We start from the raw sequence: 15,396 nt of genomic DNA, 5'->3' as shown, positions 1-15,396 counted from the left end.
CACTTTTCACAAAAAGATTTATATTTTTCAATTTGGTACATTTTTACCCACATGGATAAATAGGATAACGCCTCACTAAATATACATTGTATTGACAGATAAAGATCGACACTGTAAGAGTGATGGTTAATATATGATCATTTAAACAAGTATAAATGCATGATGTATTGTTTTTCCACAAAATTGTATAGTTTAGTTGTGTGGCGGACTTTGGATGAAATAATAATCAAAAGGGGAGCAAAATAAAACACAAGGAGGTTCACCATCTTGCCATAAGACAGTAAATCACTGTAAATGATTTAAATGAAAGAATTTTGCTAAAAGATGGAAGAAGCATGAAGGTGTAAAACATGCAAATGGTAAAACAGGGAGGACACGAATGGCATAGAAATAATGTAAACAGTTTTCTGCAAACGGGCAAAAAAATAAAAGTGCGGGTTTTTTTCTGTTCTAAATGTCGGAGCCCATCTCGGCACACTGCTTGTCTGATATATGTGTGGCCAGGGACTCAATGATGTCCAGCAGCAGCAACTGGCTGAGGGATCGCAGGTTGGGGAGCTTGGATACCTTTAGGAGGGGAGGAGAGCAAAATTTCAAATAAAGATAAAAAAAGGTTTCAAATAAGGAAGAGACGGCACTACATTCCCTCATGCTAAAACTTAAGAAATAATCCAAGAAAAAAAAAAACAGCGCAAAGGGCTGCGGGTTTCCCAAACAATAATATTCGGGGAAGCGATTCGGAAAACGTGGGCCTAGGGGTTACGCGAGAAGATGCTTGTTCAGCCGGCTGCCCTGTAAACACTTTTCTTTTCTATAGAGGAGGCAGCGGCTCGACTAGCGGGCCAACAGTGTCAAGTCTCCTGCAAAGACGACGCGACTGCAAGGTTAGCTCAGCTGCGCCGAGTGGGAAGAAAGCCCCAGGATGCAAGACCACCCACCTTAATGAACTGGTGCACGATGATGTGGAGGCAGTGCTTCTTCATGTCCAGAGCCTGGGTCTTATCAGCTGCCTCCAGAATCTAAACCATGAAGAAAAAAAAAAGATAATTGTGTCACATGACTGAGTAGTGCAGTCCGACGAGGTGAGCGTTGCCTAGAGCACAAATACCTGCAAAACGTTCTCCACGGTGACGTTCATCTCCAGGTTCTGCTTGCAGTAGGCTTGTAGCCTGTTATTTGAAAAGCCGTAATAATATGGTGCAGCGAACAGATAACTTTGGAACAAAAGGTCAAGGAGAAGACTTACTTTTCAATATTTGATTCAAATGGTACAACAACTATACAGTGATGTGCAGTCAAAGGAGAGGTAGTGCCTCAGCAAGTCATCATGGAAACATCAAATATAGTAAATGGTTATAGTTATTCATTGTTAAAGTTTTTTCTCATTTAACTTTAAACCCTTGGGATTTTCTTTTTCAAAATTGCAGATTTTTCATATTACATTAAAAACGTTAATACAATTAGTATGTAACGTAACACTGTGCTAAGCATCTGCATTCTCCCGCCTCATGGTAGAGGGTGATAATGAGACGAAGGATTTGGATTTGGTGCACACTCAGTAGCACAATATTAGCAAGCTATATAAACATATAAAATATACATATAAATATACATATACACATATATACATATATACATATATATATATATATATATATATATACATATATACATATATACATACATATATATATATATATATACATATATATATATATATACATATATACATATATACATATATATATATATATATATATATATGTTAATGTCAGGCACTCAATGAATAAGATGTTGGGTAATTTATTTGTATATCTGACTGTACCTCATCAGACACAAACCTCACTGCAGGCATTCATGCCAACCTTCTGACACTAGAGAGCGAAATTTGACCATTACCATATAAGATAAAAAGGAGGCACAAGCTCCAAAAGACAGTTATTCATATGCATGTATTCGAAATGAAGAAAGTGAGAAGAGTTTCAAGAGGTTACTACAAAAACCGATGTGTTTAAAATTCTATGTTTTTATCTTAATAGTATGACTGAATATTAAACACATTTTTCTATTTTGCATGTCAGAGGGATTGTGGTTACGTGCTGAATAAATAATACTTTAATGAGTCAGCGAGTGAACAAAATATTTGCTCCTCCGATGTAATTGTCACCTACAAATGCAATGTGGCCTTTCTACATTTTCAGAGGAATGTTGCCAAACTCTATTAATTTTCATACAGAAATTGGTCAAGTATGACCGAATCTTCACAACGAGATTGTGATAATGGTTCAGATGGACAAGGATACAGTGAATCCTCCGGAGGCATGTTGACATCGCCGTAGTAGATGTAGCGCAGCATGGACTCGAACGCTTGTTTACTAGGGACCATCTCTCCGATGGAAATGTTGACTTGCCCGTCCTCTGGCATGAAGGAACGGAACATGGCCTCGAAATAGCTGAGGGTTGTAAGAGTCCAGGTAATAAAAAGCGGTAACAACACAAAATGACAACGTGTGGTTACCTGGAGCGAGCCGCCAAGATGGCTTTGCTAGCAGGTCGGGGATGTCCGTCCAAAAGCAGAATGATGTCGCAGAACTCTAGGCCACCTCCCTCCAGGTAAGCCTTCATGTCCTGGACCAGGGAGGTACCAATGTCCACGGGTTGGTCCGAGTACAGCCTGGGTGGCGGCTGCTGCTTTCGGCGGACTATTTCCACGATCAATGGGGTGGATAAATGTTCAAACTCTCTTGTCATGATGACCTGGTTGAAGTGCGACTCCTTGACCACAAAATTAAGGCAATGCTCCTGGAAGGATATAGTAAGGGAATTCCTAATTCAATCATCATTTGATGAGACGAGCATCAAACATTACAGTGCTAACGCTAATGGCATCTACTACTACCGGTACTTACCGCAACTAGCTAGAGACAAGAGCAATAATGCAAATTTTTGAATGATCACATTGGTGGGTGTGATTAAACTTTCAGAATTGGCCAGAAAAAGAGAACTTTAGTCTGAAACTCAACAGTCTATGCTTGTTCTAAGAAATGAAGGCTATTCCATGCCAGAAATGACCAAGAAACTGAAGATCTCCTCCAACGATGTGTACTATTTCCTTCAGGGAACAGCACTAACGGCGGACAAAGAGAAGTAGGATGCCCCGCTGCAAAACCAAGCAAGACGACAAGTATATTATAGTCTCTAGTTTGGGAAATAGATATCTTACAGTTCCACAAACCGCAGCTTGGTTAAATAGTACCTGCAAAACAGTATTGTCAACATCTACAGTAAAGAAAAAAAGCAAGGAAAAAGCCATATCTGAGACTAGCCAACAAAAGGAAGAGAGACATGTATAGGCAAAAGAACACTGACATTGGACAACTTATGGGGTAATATAAATTTGTATTAAATATAAATTGTCTGGTAGAAACTTTTGAATAGTAGTGTACATGTAATATATCATTTTAGATTTTATTACAAATATAATTTTATCCCCCCAAAAATATATTAAGACCCTGTTTTTAAGCACTAAAAGAAAAAACTTAAAGGGAAACTGGTGAATAAAAGTGACACAAAAACAGCAACATTTTTTTAGTTCTACTTTCATCTTTGTTTCACTCAAGGCTAACACATCAACCTTCCTTTTAGTCATCATCCTTCCGACCTCCTCTTTCTTCCACTCAGTCGCTTTACTTCCACATCCTCTCACATTTAGTGACCCTATAAGTAGCATTTGCCCCCCCCCCCCTTTCTTTGCCTTGCTGTCTCTTATGGGAGTAGACACAGAGAGGAGAGGATCCCCAGTCCCCTCGCTACCTCCACTTTAATCGCCTCTTACGACACGCAGCGGACCACGGTGGGAGAATTCTCACACCTCCCAGAGGGAGAGTGCCCCTCACCACAGGACAGTTCTACTTCACTTACATTAAATATAATATCATAATATCTTACCATAATCGTTTGGTAAGCCAGATTTGAAAGCCTGCAAGTAGCCCACGGGCCATTGTTTGCTCACCCCTGTTATAGACAATGTCGACTTATCAAGTCATATCGTTGTTTACCAATTACTACCACAGACATGTTAAAACTTTTTTTCTCCTCAGGGAGGAACAATTTGATTCCATGTATCATACTAAATGAAGCTCTAAAAATGGCAGGGACATGTTGATTTCAGGCTAGGCACAACTTCAAAATAAGGATCCTTCATTGATGTCTATTGGGATTGTAAAGTTTATTTTGAATTAACCAATTCACCACGTTATTATATTTGGGAGTAGAAATATAGATTTTAGATGGTCTGTTTGACATTCTTGTAGGTTGTAATAATTTGTTTCATGGATTCTTATCCGAGAACTTGCTGACAGCAATTACTATTTTTAAAGCATACCTTGAGCTGGTCGAGTTGGAGCTTGTTGGCATTTTCACACACGCTTAGAACGTTCTGCAGGTCAACAGAAGCTTCGATGTACTGGACGCACAACTGCTCTAAGCGAGAGAGCTTAAAACTCAAGGCCAGTTTGTAAACATCCATGATTAGAAGAACATCTTGGACATGGCCTGCAAACGGAAAAACAAAAGCAAATTTACAAAGTGGAAATTAGCTGTACAGAATTTGCAACTTTTTCCCTCGCTCCCGCCATCTCCTGGCTTGTGTCATCATTGCAGCCTCAGTCAGCTTGTTCATGATGTTCATGCAAGTACGTGCATTTTTTTTTTTATCATTCCCTGGGTTTTGGTTGGTGTTGGGCTCTACTTGAAGGTCTCTTTTCTTTACCAGTGGCTACACTAACAAATAGAAGAAAAGGAATGCAGGTACGAGCATGAATTCACTCTTTAGCACTGCATCCACCTCTCATTCCTCCTACCTAATTTGTTTTGCACCGAACAGCTTCACTAAAACTACAGTTAAAGCAGAAAAGGGCAGTGGAAAATAAAGCATAAGGCCTCTTTGAACTTAGTTGAGGATTGTTAACCCCTTCCCTAAGAGTAAAAATATTTAAATTTCACATTTTTTTAGAACAACGACATAATCCACATTAAAAAGTAAATAGTGTAATATTTGACCAAAAGATGAATGAAATATCAAATGTGAACGAAAACCAGTGCCAAACGAGCTCAGAACGGCAGCAAGATGCCAGACAAACATGGTGGTGACTTGGTATGGATTCCACTAAGTTAAAAAAAATACAAATTTCTCTTATGAATATTTATAAATAACATTGGTATGATATTTTAGTATGTTTGCTCATTATTTAAATCAATTGTTTTTACTGAAAGAAGGTTTTTGTACGACTAGGAGGCAAACTACATATTACATACTGTCCTTTTTGGAATAAAAGCTGATCACTGAAATGACAGCCGATGAAAATAGAAATTACGCCCAATGTGTAAACGCGAAAAACGCTACCTCTGCGTGGGTACTGGATCTTGTCTGTGTAGAGAAACTGCATTAGAACTTCAAAAGGCTGCGCTTCTGCTTCCCTGATGGACACCTCCAGCATCGGCTGTCTACCGGACGGCTTATGGGTGACCGCTCCTGCTGCCCCTTCATCGCTCTCCTCGCTGCTGTCCTGTTTGGTCCTCTAAAACAAAGCATCACTATTAATGTTTGTTGGGTTCAATATACTATTTGTTCTGTTTAGATATTCACATATCAATCTTACAGTGCAGATTAAAAGCTGTGTGTGAGGGGGGAGTTTTTGCATTTATTGCTGCAATATAAAAATGTAGAGCCTTTCTAATATTTTAAATACCTGTTAGAATAGAATAGAATATACCTTTATTGTCATTGCTACAACATGGGTTGAATATATTGTGACAACGAAATTCGACTTGGCACCCCAGTTTCATGTTTTACAGTGAGGATAAAGAAAACAAAGAAGATAAAGGAACAAAGAAGATATTTGTACGGTCCTTGTTGCAGGCTTTGTTTTCCTCCAGAGGGGTGTCCCGATCCAACTAGATGTTTACCCAGAGATGGGGAGCCTAAATTCCTCCTGATCAGGGTTGGGTAAAACAGTTGTGCTAATGACAGAATAAGAATCAGAATTGTCCTTATTGTAATTGATATTAACGTAGAGGACATAGTTTAAAACAGGATTAGACTTTGAAAAGAGAAAAATAAGATAAAAAGATTGCTAGGATGAATAGGCAAAAATATTTACAAGGTAGTGCTTGGAGGCAGGCCAACATGATCACATCAAATGGGAAAAAAAGGAGGATTTGCGGTGTGGGTTTTTTTTTTTTAACAAAAAATGTACTTATATTTAAAATATTCAGAGACATGTTTCTTTATGATTTAAAACTGCTAAATTTAAAAAGAACATTTAATAAAAATGAATGTATATGTATACACTAATATACTATTTGTATTCAAAAAATCAAGGACAATCGTGTCAGCTCACTCTAGGTGAGCCCCATCCATCCATTAACTGCACCTCTTATCCTCAGTAGGATCGCGGGGGTGCTGGAGCCCATCCCAGCCATCTTAGGGAGTAAACAGGGGACACCCTGAACTGGTTGCCAGTCGGTCGCAGGGCACACAAAGACAGACAACTCACTCGCTCATTCACACCTAGGGACAATTTGGACCGACCAATAAACGTGACATGTATGATTTTGGAATGTGGGAGGAAACCAGAGTGCCCGGCGGAAACCCACGCAAGCACGGGGAGAACATGCAAACTCCACACAGGAATGTTGGATCTCATGACCTTAGAACTGTGCCGCACATGCACTAACCACTGCGCCGCCGTGCTGCCCGGTGAGCCCCATGTTAGGCAAAATACATTCTTAAAAACTGACTCATTAGTATTTGAAGAATGCATGTTTAAGATAATAGTTCATGTATCAATAGTTATTTTTTTTAATGAATCATTTATTCTTAATACTAAAGAGGCACTAAATAGCAGATTGTCCAACTAAAATATACTATTCATCATGTTACTTGTAACAAATTTGAAAAATATTGATTTTAAAAGCCTTTTCTAATTGCTTAATTTTTAAAAATGCGATTTTAACTGAAAATGAAGAAAAATCCGTGAGTTGAAATGAAATGCAATAAAGTTCATGAAACACAAAATATAAATGCTTGGTGGGACTGATTTAAAAAAGAAAAGGCTTTACAATGCTTAAGGGCCAGACTTTGCATAACCCCTGCTAGTGCTTCGGTAATACACATGATTTAGGACTGTTCATTCAAGTATCCCATTTGTTTTGATCATTCAATATAGTCTTTTGAGTTTTGTAAATCAAAATGTCAAACTAAAGTGTAAGTAGCAAGAGTAGTCCAGTTATTTTCCTATAAGACTAGAATTTAGGGCACTTCCAAAAGTTAAGCCTAGTTGAGCTTTAGGGAGATGTACTGATGCATGTGTTTCATGAAATGAAATCCTACAGATTCAAGTTTTTTATGCATAAAAATCTTCAAGTATTTCAAGTTTTCAATTTCTGACCTGTCGCTGCTTATCCCGAGCCTGCAGGATTTTTTTGCGCAGCCACTGGCATCTTGCTGTCACGATGGCGATATGACCCAGCACTCGTTCTTCTCGCTTAAAAAATGTGGTTTTGAAATGAAACTAGCCAAGTAAAACAATCTCACAAACAAAAGCTGAACTTACCTCTCCCAGAATGAACTCCACGTCGCAAAACTGACGGTTCTCCCACAATTTGCCATAGTCTTCATGGAGAGTACACTTCGGATAGCATGAAAACTGTCAAGAGGGATACATGTTAATATCAAGTCAAATTAAATACATAAACACCAGAATAGAATAGGATAGTAAAGGCAAAGTCAACCTGAAAGAACCTGCATATGTCCCAAAGACATGAAACAATGAACCTTATCCCACCTGAAACCTGTACATTTCCCCGCTGCGAACATTGTTGTCCACAGTCCCACCAAAGATGTACATAGCATCTTGAATTACAGCAGCTGCGTGGAAGAGTCGCCCACTGGGCATCTGAAAAAGGAGGGGCACAATATTACATAGGAATTTTTGGGCAATATCCTTCAGTTGGGTTGTTTCGTGGCAGTTTTATATATATGTACACACATCTGACCCATATCGCCCTAGTGGGAGGTGGCTAGTCCACAACACATTCACATTCGTGACTCTTTCTGGGAGATTGAAACAGAGGAGGGGATTCCCAGCCCCCTCGCTCAACCCAACTGATGTGTTGCAACATCTCGTTGGGAGTCACTAGGTGACCAAACCCTACAACTCCAACCCCTAATGCCGAGCGCCAAGCAGGGAGGCAATGGGTAGTGCTGTAAGTCTTCGGTATGACCCAGCCGAGGCTCGAACCAGCAACCTCAGAGTCTCTGTGCGAGCCTCTACCCCCAAGGCCATCGAGCTGGTTTTGTGGCAGTTATGCGGCAGGGAATTTCTTTATACGCGATTGACAAACATTCGTTATGTAAACCATTACATCCCATGCATGTCTTAATTATTTGAACTGTTTTCAGTGCTAAAAAATGCACTCCAATATCCATTTTGCAACCGCTTATCCTCACTATGGTTGCGGACATGCTGGCGCCTATCCCAGCTAACTTCGGGCAGTGGGCAGGGAACTCCCTGGACTGTGTGCTAACCAATTTCAGCGCACACAGAGAAAGACAAACATTCAGTCACACATTAATTCCTAAGAACCACTTTGACTCGCCAATCGAACTGCCTTGCATGTTTTGGTATGTAGGAGGAAACCGAAGCATCACCAAAACCCAACCACGGGGAGAACATGCAAACTCTACACATAGGACGCTTGTAGCTTGAATTGAACCCAGAATATCTAAACTGAAGCAGACGTGCAAACCAGCTTGTCACTGTGCCACCCGTATGCAATATTAATAATTCAAAATCATAATCCTTGCAGAAAACATGGTTCATTTGGTAGATAATTTAGCACATATTATTTTTTTCATATGAAGAAAACCAATTTTTTTTTTAAAGTGTACCATGAATTGTGCCATATTCAATTTAATTCATAAATCCTGTTTTAATAATCTTATTCAGGCATGTTGAACACTTGACTTCGAGGGACTTTATGCTTGTCATTATATTTTTGTTAGTGAGCCAAGAAAATGGTCAAAGTAAGAAAAGGCCTCTTTCGAATAGAGTCCATACGCCAACCCAAACCCGAAAAAAGAAGTGTATTCAAGCACGTCTAAGATATGCATATACTTGTGAATGATCTGACTGACGCTGCAATAACGACTTTAAGCCAGGTGATGGTGGAAGAGAGTAACACATTTTCAAATTCCTGACAGCACCTGTAAGGGAAATTATAGTTTGATTATAGTTTGAATGTGCCTTTTTCTGATTTTATCCTCAAAAGTACCGTAACGCTTTCCTCCCTACATTCGTTTGCTTTACAGTGACGCATTGTACCTTTTGTGTTACAAAGTTTCACTTTTCTTACGACTCATTTTTTTTGCTCGCACGACATCTAGCGACCATTCACCAAATTTAAACATGTGATTTTTGTCTATACCTATTAGATTTGTTTCTTGTATTCATGTGACCTTGCTTAAGCCAACCAGATATGTTGTTCTATGCCTGTGTTTTCTATAAATGAGTCTCTAGCCATTGGCGGAGCGTGATTTCATCCTGAGCCCATCTTGGAAGCACGCGCCTCCGATGGATGAGCTATCAAAATCCTAATTTCCGACTCAGTGTGTTATTTTCTTTATCTTAATAAAATCTCAAGTGTTAACCTTGACACACCTTTTGATGTACTAAACAATATATATTTTCTAAATTATATTGTATTTCATAAAAATGCGTTGACAAAGCGTTGTGAAAGGGTGTTAAGCCCGCCAAACGTTCATTCCGCGACAGGGTAGAGGTACAATTCGACACTCAACTCTATGGTCAAACTTGAAGCTCATAACTCATAAGTACAAAGGACCAAAGAAGACTATTGGTATTGTGGACGCTACTCTACCCGATCAGCTCAATGACTTTTATGCCCGATTTGACAAGAACAATAGTGCCAGCCCCGGTGACCAAGGACGACAATCCTTTGATCATCAGTGAAGAGGAGGTAAGATGGGATTTCCGGAGGTTGAAAGAGAGGAAATCACCAGGCCCTGATAAACTCTCACCCTGCCTTCTCAAAGAGTGTGCTTCTCAACTTGCCCCTGTCATTACTGGTATTTTCAATTGGTCTTTGAGTTCAGCTACTGTACCCTCGCGTTGGAAGCGCGCTACAATTGTACCTGTCCCGAAGAAGAACAATGTCTCACGTTTGAACGATTATAGACCCATAGCACTCACGTCCGTGATCATGAAAACTTTCGAGAAGATGGTATTAAAATTCATGAAGTCCTTTCTACCATCGAATCTAGATCCGTACCAGTTCGCGTATCGTGCAAATAGAAGTGTAGATGATGCCATTTCAATTAGTATTCATGAGATTCTAAGTCATCTTGAGCATAGGAATTCATACATTAGGGTTTTATTCATAGATTTTAGTTTGGCTTTTAACACTATCATTCCTTCTAAATTGCATTTTAAACTTCTTCATTACCTCAATTTTCCTGTTTTATCATCAAATTGGAATTTAGATTTCCTTCTCAATAGAGAACAGTCCGTTCGCATTGGTGAGAAATATTCACGTTCTAGATAGATAGATAGATAGATACTTTATTCATCCCCGTAGGGAAATTCACACTTCCAGCAGTCTACCCCGTTGTTTATTAACAGATGAACATGATGCCCTAGGGGTGCTTGTAGCGAAGTGGATGACGTCACGCCAGTCCAAAAATTCGACATCCCTGCGGCAGATGGAAAACTTTTCTTTGTGAAAATCCAGGGATACACCACCTCGTGTTAGCAAGTCCGCCTCCTCTCCGATTCCCTCCGGCTTTCGTGTCTCTGTTTAGCGGCGTTGAAGCCGGATTGCTCCGGGTGGCTACACGTTAGCGTCCGGAATGCTAAACGTGAGCCACGTTTCCGCAAAACACAGCAACTGCGCTCCCTGTGCGCTTCGATGTTTTCCACCAGCACTTGATGATCTTATTTGGTCGTGAGTTCGCATTTACCATGATTACGGATGGTACCTAAGACTTATAACGCCGCTAGCCGCTTCGCTAGCTCCGGCTTTCCTTCCACGATAGGCCCCTTCATCACGCCGGCACGAGAATTTTTCAGGGCAAGGAGTTGAAATTCCTTGAATACAAAACCCATGTCCATAGGATAGAAGTAATCCATAGTGTAGTTGTCAAAACGGGAAGAAAAACACCGAAGATAGGAGCAGACAATAAAACAATAGGGCAGCTGCTGGAAAAGGCAGCCGCTCGTGGCAGCGCTCCTCAACACTGGTACGCCTCAGGGCTGTACATTGTCTCCAACATTGTTTTTCCTATTCACAAATGATTGTCAACCCAATTCTGACCATTAACTATTCGCTATTTGCTAAATATGCAGACGACACCACGGTTACTGGCCTTATTTCAAATGGAGACTAAACTGAATACCGAGCGGACATTGATTCACTTTCCACCTGGTGTCATGAGAGTAATCTGTTATTGAATGTAGGTAAAACTAAGGAGATGATAAGCCTGCCCCGCATGTGCCACTGTCAATTAATGGTAGTGAGGTTGAACTGGTCCATTCATTCAAGTTTCTGGGTACTTACTTGTCAGCTGACCTCACATGGACTGTCAATGCTACTGATATTCTAAAGTCAGCCAGACAAAGGCTCTACTTCCCTCGTCAACTCAAATCATTCTGAGTCAGTCAATCCATTCTAGTCAATTTTTATCGTGCTATCATTGAATCTGTTCTAACTAGGTCAATCACAGTTTGGTTTGGTTACGTCAATCAGAAAAAATTGTCAAAGAGGGAATCAGTGGTGAGGACGGCAGAGGAAATAATAGGTACTGGCCTCCCATCCCTGCAAAGTATCTACATCGAGCGAACGAGAAAACGGACACTAAAAATTATAGACGATCCCAGTCACCCTGCTCGCAGGTACTTTGATTACCTGCCGTCAGCGAAGACGCTCCATTGTGAGCAAGACTACACGTCTTAAAAAGAGTTTTTACCCTTCCGCTATCCGTATGTTCAACGAGAATTGATTTAAGTTATTATGTATAGTATTATGCCAACGACGTTCCTCCGACCTATTCTACTCTAGTCTTGTTATTTACATATTCTTTCTTTTTAAACTATTCTATATAATTACCTTGTATTATACACTACAATATCTTTTTTACTATATTCTTTTTATTCTTTTAAATCTATTATTTCATCCTTATTGAGTGTTCGCGTGTCAAATGACTTATTGTATATATCATGTTTATGGTTTATACTGGCTGAATAAATAAATACAATACAATAAATGTTTTATTCACGCAAATAACCAGTTAGGGCTCTGACTTCATCATTTTGAAATTTATTCTCATGTTTTTTAAACAATCATCTAATTTGATCCTGAGTTGAGCACCACTGTTAAATCTAGCTCTTAGCAATTCATACCTCACTGTCCAGACTGGGGTGGATCACCTCCCAGCTCTGAGAGTCCACATCATAGCAGTGCAGTTCATTCGGCAGCGTGTTATCCGCAGCACCGCCAAATACATACAAGTGCCGATCAAAGGCAACCATTGTGTGGCCGTAACGCCGCTGTGGTGGTGGTGGAGAACCTCGTAACAAGTGCTCAGTCGGTATGCGAGTCCACCTTTGCAGATGAGAACCATAAGATAAGAGACAGATTTGTGTGTTAAATTTACATAAAGCATTAAATAAACTCACATGTGACCATGAAACTCAAACTGGAAGAGGTTGTTTGTTATTTTGGCACCACTCTGGCCGGAGAAAACAAACATCTTGTCCCTGCATACAGCTACAGGGAAGTTGCAACATGATGGAGGAATCTCACCGCTTTGTTCGATCTGTAGGCAAAACATATAGATGTCAGCACACAATTGTTCATGGGGGGGTAGTAATACTGACCTCTTCCCAACATGCATGCTCCCTGTCCTGCAGACTGATGGTCCACATATCATTCAACCTACATGGAGGATAACATAAGTCATAATTGCACAAATGATTACTGGGGTTGAGCATAAAGCATACCTTGCATTACCGTCATAACCGGCAAATATCCACAACTTATCACTGTAAACTGTGGCCCCGTGTGCAGACCGAGCCACTGGCAAGCTAGAAGACAATAAAGAAGGAATATAACAGCTTTATTTAACATCAAAGGGTTTGCATCATTGAACACTACTTCTAAATAAATATCAAAAGTTAAATACACTTTAGATGTATTACCTCCCCTCCACTTTCCATTCAGTCCACTGTCCTGTTGCAAACTTGTATTCAAAAAGATCATTTTTGTTTTTAAGGTTTGAGTTTGAGTATATGTCTCCGGTATAACCTCCTGAAAGACATTTAAAAAGCAAACCAAAATTACACAAGGTACATTTAACATTTTAAGAGAGGTATAGGAACTTTCAGTACACAGTACCAAAAACAAACATGCTGCTGCCGTAGACAACAGCTGAATGGTGATAACGGGGAGCTGGTGGCGTTCCAGTCGTGAATGCCCTGATGAATATATTGGAGTAATTTGTGTCATTTTAGGATTTCATTGGGCATTTTATTATCATTAAATCTTACCGACACCACGAGCAGTCTTTAACGTCAAAGCGAAGTAAATCATTCAACATGTTTTTTCTGTGGAAAGACACGATTTTGACATCATTTATAGCAAGAGTAATATATCCCCATCGCACTTACCCGTTGTCTCCTCCAAACACGTAGATAGCATCCCTATACGCCACAACGGTATGTTTGCTGCGCCTACATCAAAGTAAATAGAGCAAATATAAATAAACAGACACGACAATACCCTTAAGATCGTACGGTTTGTGGGCACGATACCTTGCACCAACAAATTCATCACAAGGAGGAAGTCTTCTCCACCGATGAACAGTTTCAAAAGGGCCAAAATTAAGAGTGAGATATTCCACACTGTCGGAACAACTGTGGTCAAAGTCAACACTTGGGGCCACTTTAGTTGATTTGCACGACATTTTTTCCGCACTCATCCAAAAAAAAGCATGTATCAGGGACACATATCTAAAACGAATGTCATCGTCAAATTGTGGAGGGGAAAAAAAACTTCTGGCTAACTGCTCGCTAAACACAAGATGCTAAAAACAAGCGCTAGCTGAAAGGCTAATGCTAATTACCGCAACGGTGAGGATGAAAAGAAAAAAATAAGACCAAATGATAAACGCTTTATCAGTCTCTTCGTGTGTGTAGGCAATTTAGATGCAATTCGAGAAAATATTAAAATATGAATTATCACTAGAGTGAAAAGTACCGAACGCGAGCGATTTCATGAATGGGCACAGTCTCACGCCACGCCCCCGAGTTCGCGTCAAGCTCGTGACTGCCTCCAGCGGTGGAACCGCGTTATTAATTTTTCCGTTCAGTGTTGTATAGTAAACACAACTTCTTCAAAATGTCTCCATGTATAGTCTTCCTCTCTTTGCATCTACTCAAATGTCTGCTGAGTGGGTGCAAAAAATGGTCCCCTTAGTCGGCAATAAGAGGCCACATTTTATAATTGACATTAACACCAGTAGCCTACATTTTAACAGTTACATGTTTACAAAATGTCTTCTGTCAAACGACTAAATTTCCTTTTAACGCAGAACGTATGTGCTGTTTAGACAAAGAGTCACGCAGTCACACCTTTTAAAATTGGAGCCTTTAAGTCAGCCTCATAAGTTTGGAATACTTGACACACTGGAGAGAGGTCTTTGGATATTTGTTTAACTGTTCATCTCTTAACCTACACCTTTTGCAGGATTTCAACAAATTTAATAAGAAATTCCTCTCTGCTGTATTTTTTTAAAGCACACATTGTACTGAAAAAAAAAACAGTTTGACGGAAAGATCTCAAAGATTAGTCCAGAAGCAGATTGGGATATTTGATTTTTGTCTGTAGCTAGGAAACTTGAACTGATGAGCTTCTGTTACAGTTAAAGGGATAGTGTGAATTACTAGTACTTGGTAGTGGTAAATAAAAAAAAAACGTAATTAATAAAAATATATACAGTGAAGAAAATAAGTATTTGAATACCTCGCTATTTTTCTATTTCTCCCATCATGGAGGGGTCTGAAATTTTCATCCTAGGTGCATGTCCAGGGTGAGATGGATAAACTAAAAAGAAAAATCCAGAAATCACAATGCATGATTTTTTACGATTTATTTGTGTGATATAGCTGCAAATAAAAAATTGACAACCTGAGAAAATAGATGTTAACATTTGGTACAGTAGCCTTTGTTTGCTATTACAGAGGTCAAACAAATCCTGTAGTCTTTCACCAGGTTTGCACACACTGCAGGGGGATCTTGGCCCACTCCTGCACACAGATC

At 39.7% G+C, this 15,396-nt stretch overlaps 1 protein-coding gene across 1 annotated transcript; it reads right to left on the bottom strand.

The window, feature by feature from the left end:
* lztr1 (leucine zipper like post translational regulator 1) lies at positions 1–14,403 on the bottom strand. Its single transcript, XM_088335927.1, has 19 exons — positions 13,890–14,403; positions 13,746–13,808; positions 13,626–13,682; positions 13,474–13,553; positions 13,278–13,386; positions 13,080–13,163; positions 12,957–13,014; positions 12,756–12,895; positions 12,480–12,681; positions 7,848–7,958; positions 7,617–7,709; positions 7,452–7,547; positions 5,405–5,579; positions 4,385–4,554; positions 2,519–2,802; positions 2,304–2,453; positions 1,109–1,214; positions 939–1,019; positions 1–567 (listed from the first exon to the last, which is right to left on the bottom strand). Exons 1-19 carry the CDS (start codon positions 14,054–14,056, stop codon positions 451–453), a joined length of 2,343 nt encoding a protein of 780 aa, XP_088192053.1. The 5' UTR covers positions 14,057–14,403; the 3' UTR covers positions 1–450.
* Between the last annotated feature and the right edge of the window lie 993 nt (positions 14,404–15,396).

The sequence above is a fragment of the Urocampus carinirostris genome, chromosome 5 (genome assembly GCF_059441175.1).
Source record: "Urocampus carinirostris isolate Australia breed hairy pipefish chromosome 5, RoL_Ucar_1.0, whole genome shotgun sequence".
NCBI lineage: Eukaryota > Metazoa > Chordata > Actinopteri > Syngnathiformes > Syngnathidae > Urocampus > Urocampus carinirostris.
Note: the sequence above shows the minus strand (reverse complement) of the source record. Positions and strands in the feature narration are given on the sequence as shown.

Coding starts and splice junctions, on each gene's coding strand:
- lztr1 (XM_088335927.1), bottom strand. CDS start 14,056: ATGAGTGCGGAAAAAATGTCGTGCAAATCAACTAAAGTGGCCCCAAGT. Junction 12,896..12,956: donor AGCATGCATGTTGGGAAGAG/GTCAGTATTACT, acceptor TTTTGCCTACAG/ATCGAACAAAGCGGTGAGAT. Junction 1,020..1,108: donor CCGTGGAGAACGTTTTGCAG/GTATTTGTGCTC, acceptor TTCATGGTTTAG/ATTCTGGAGGCAGCTGATAA.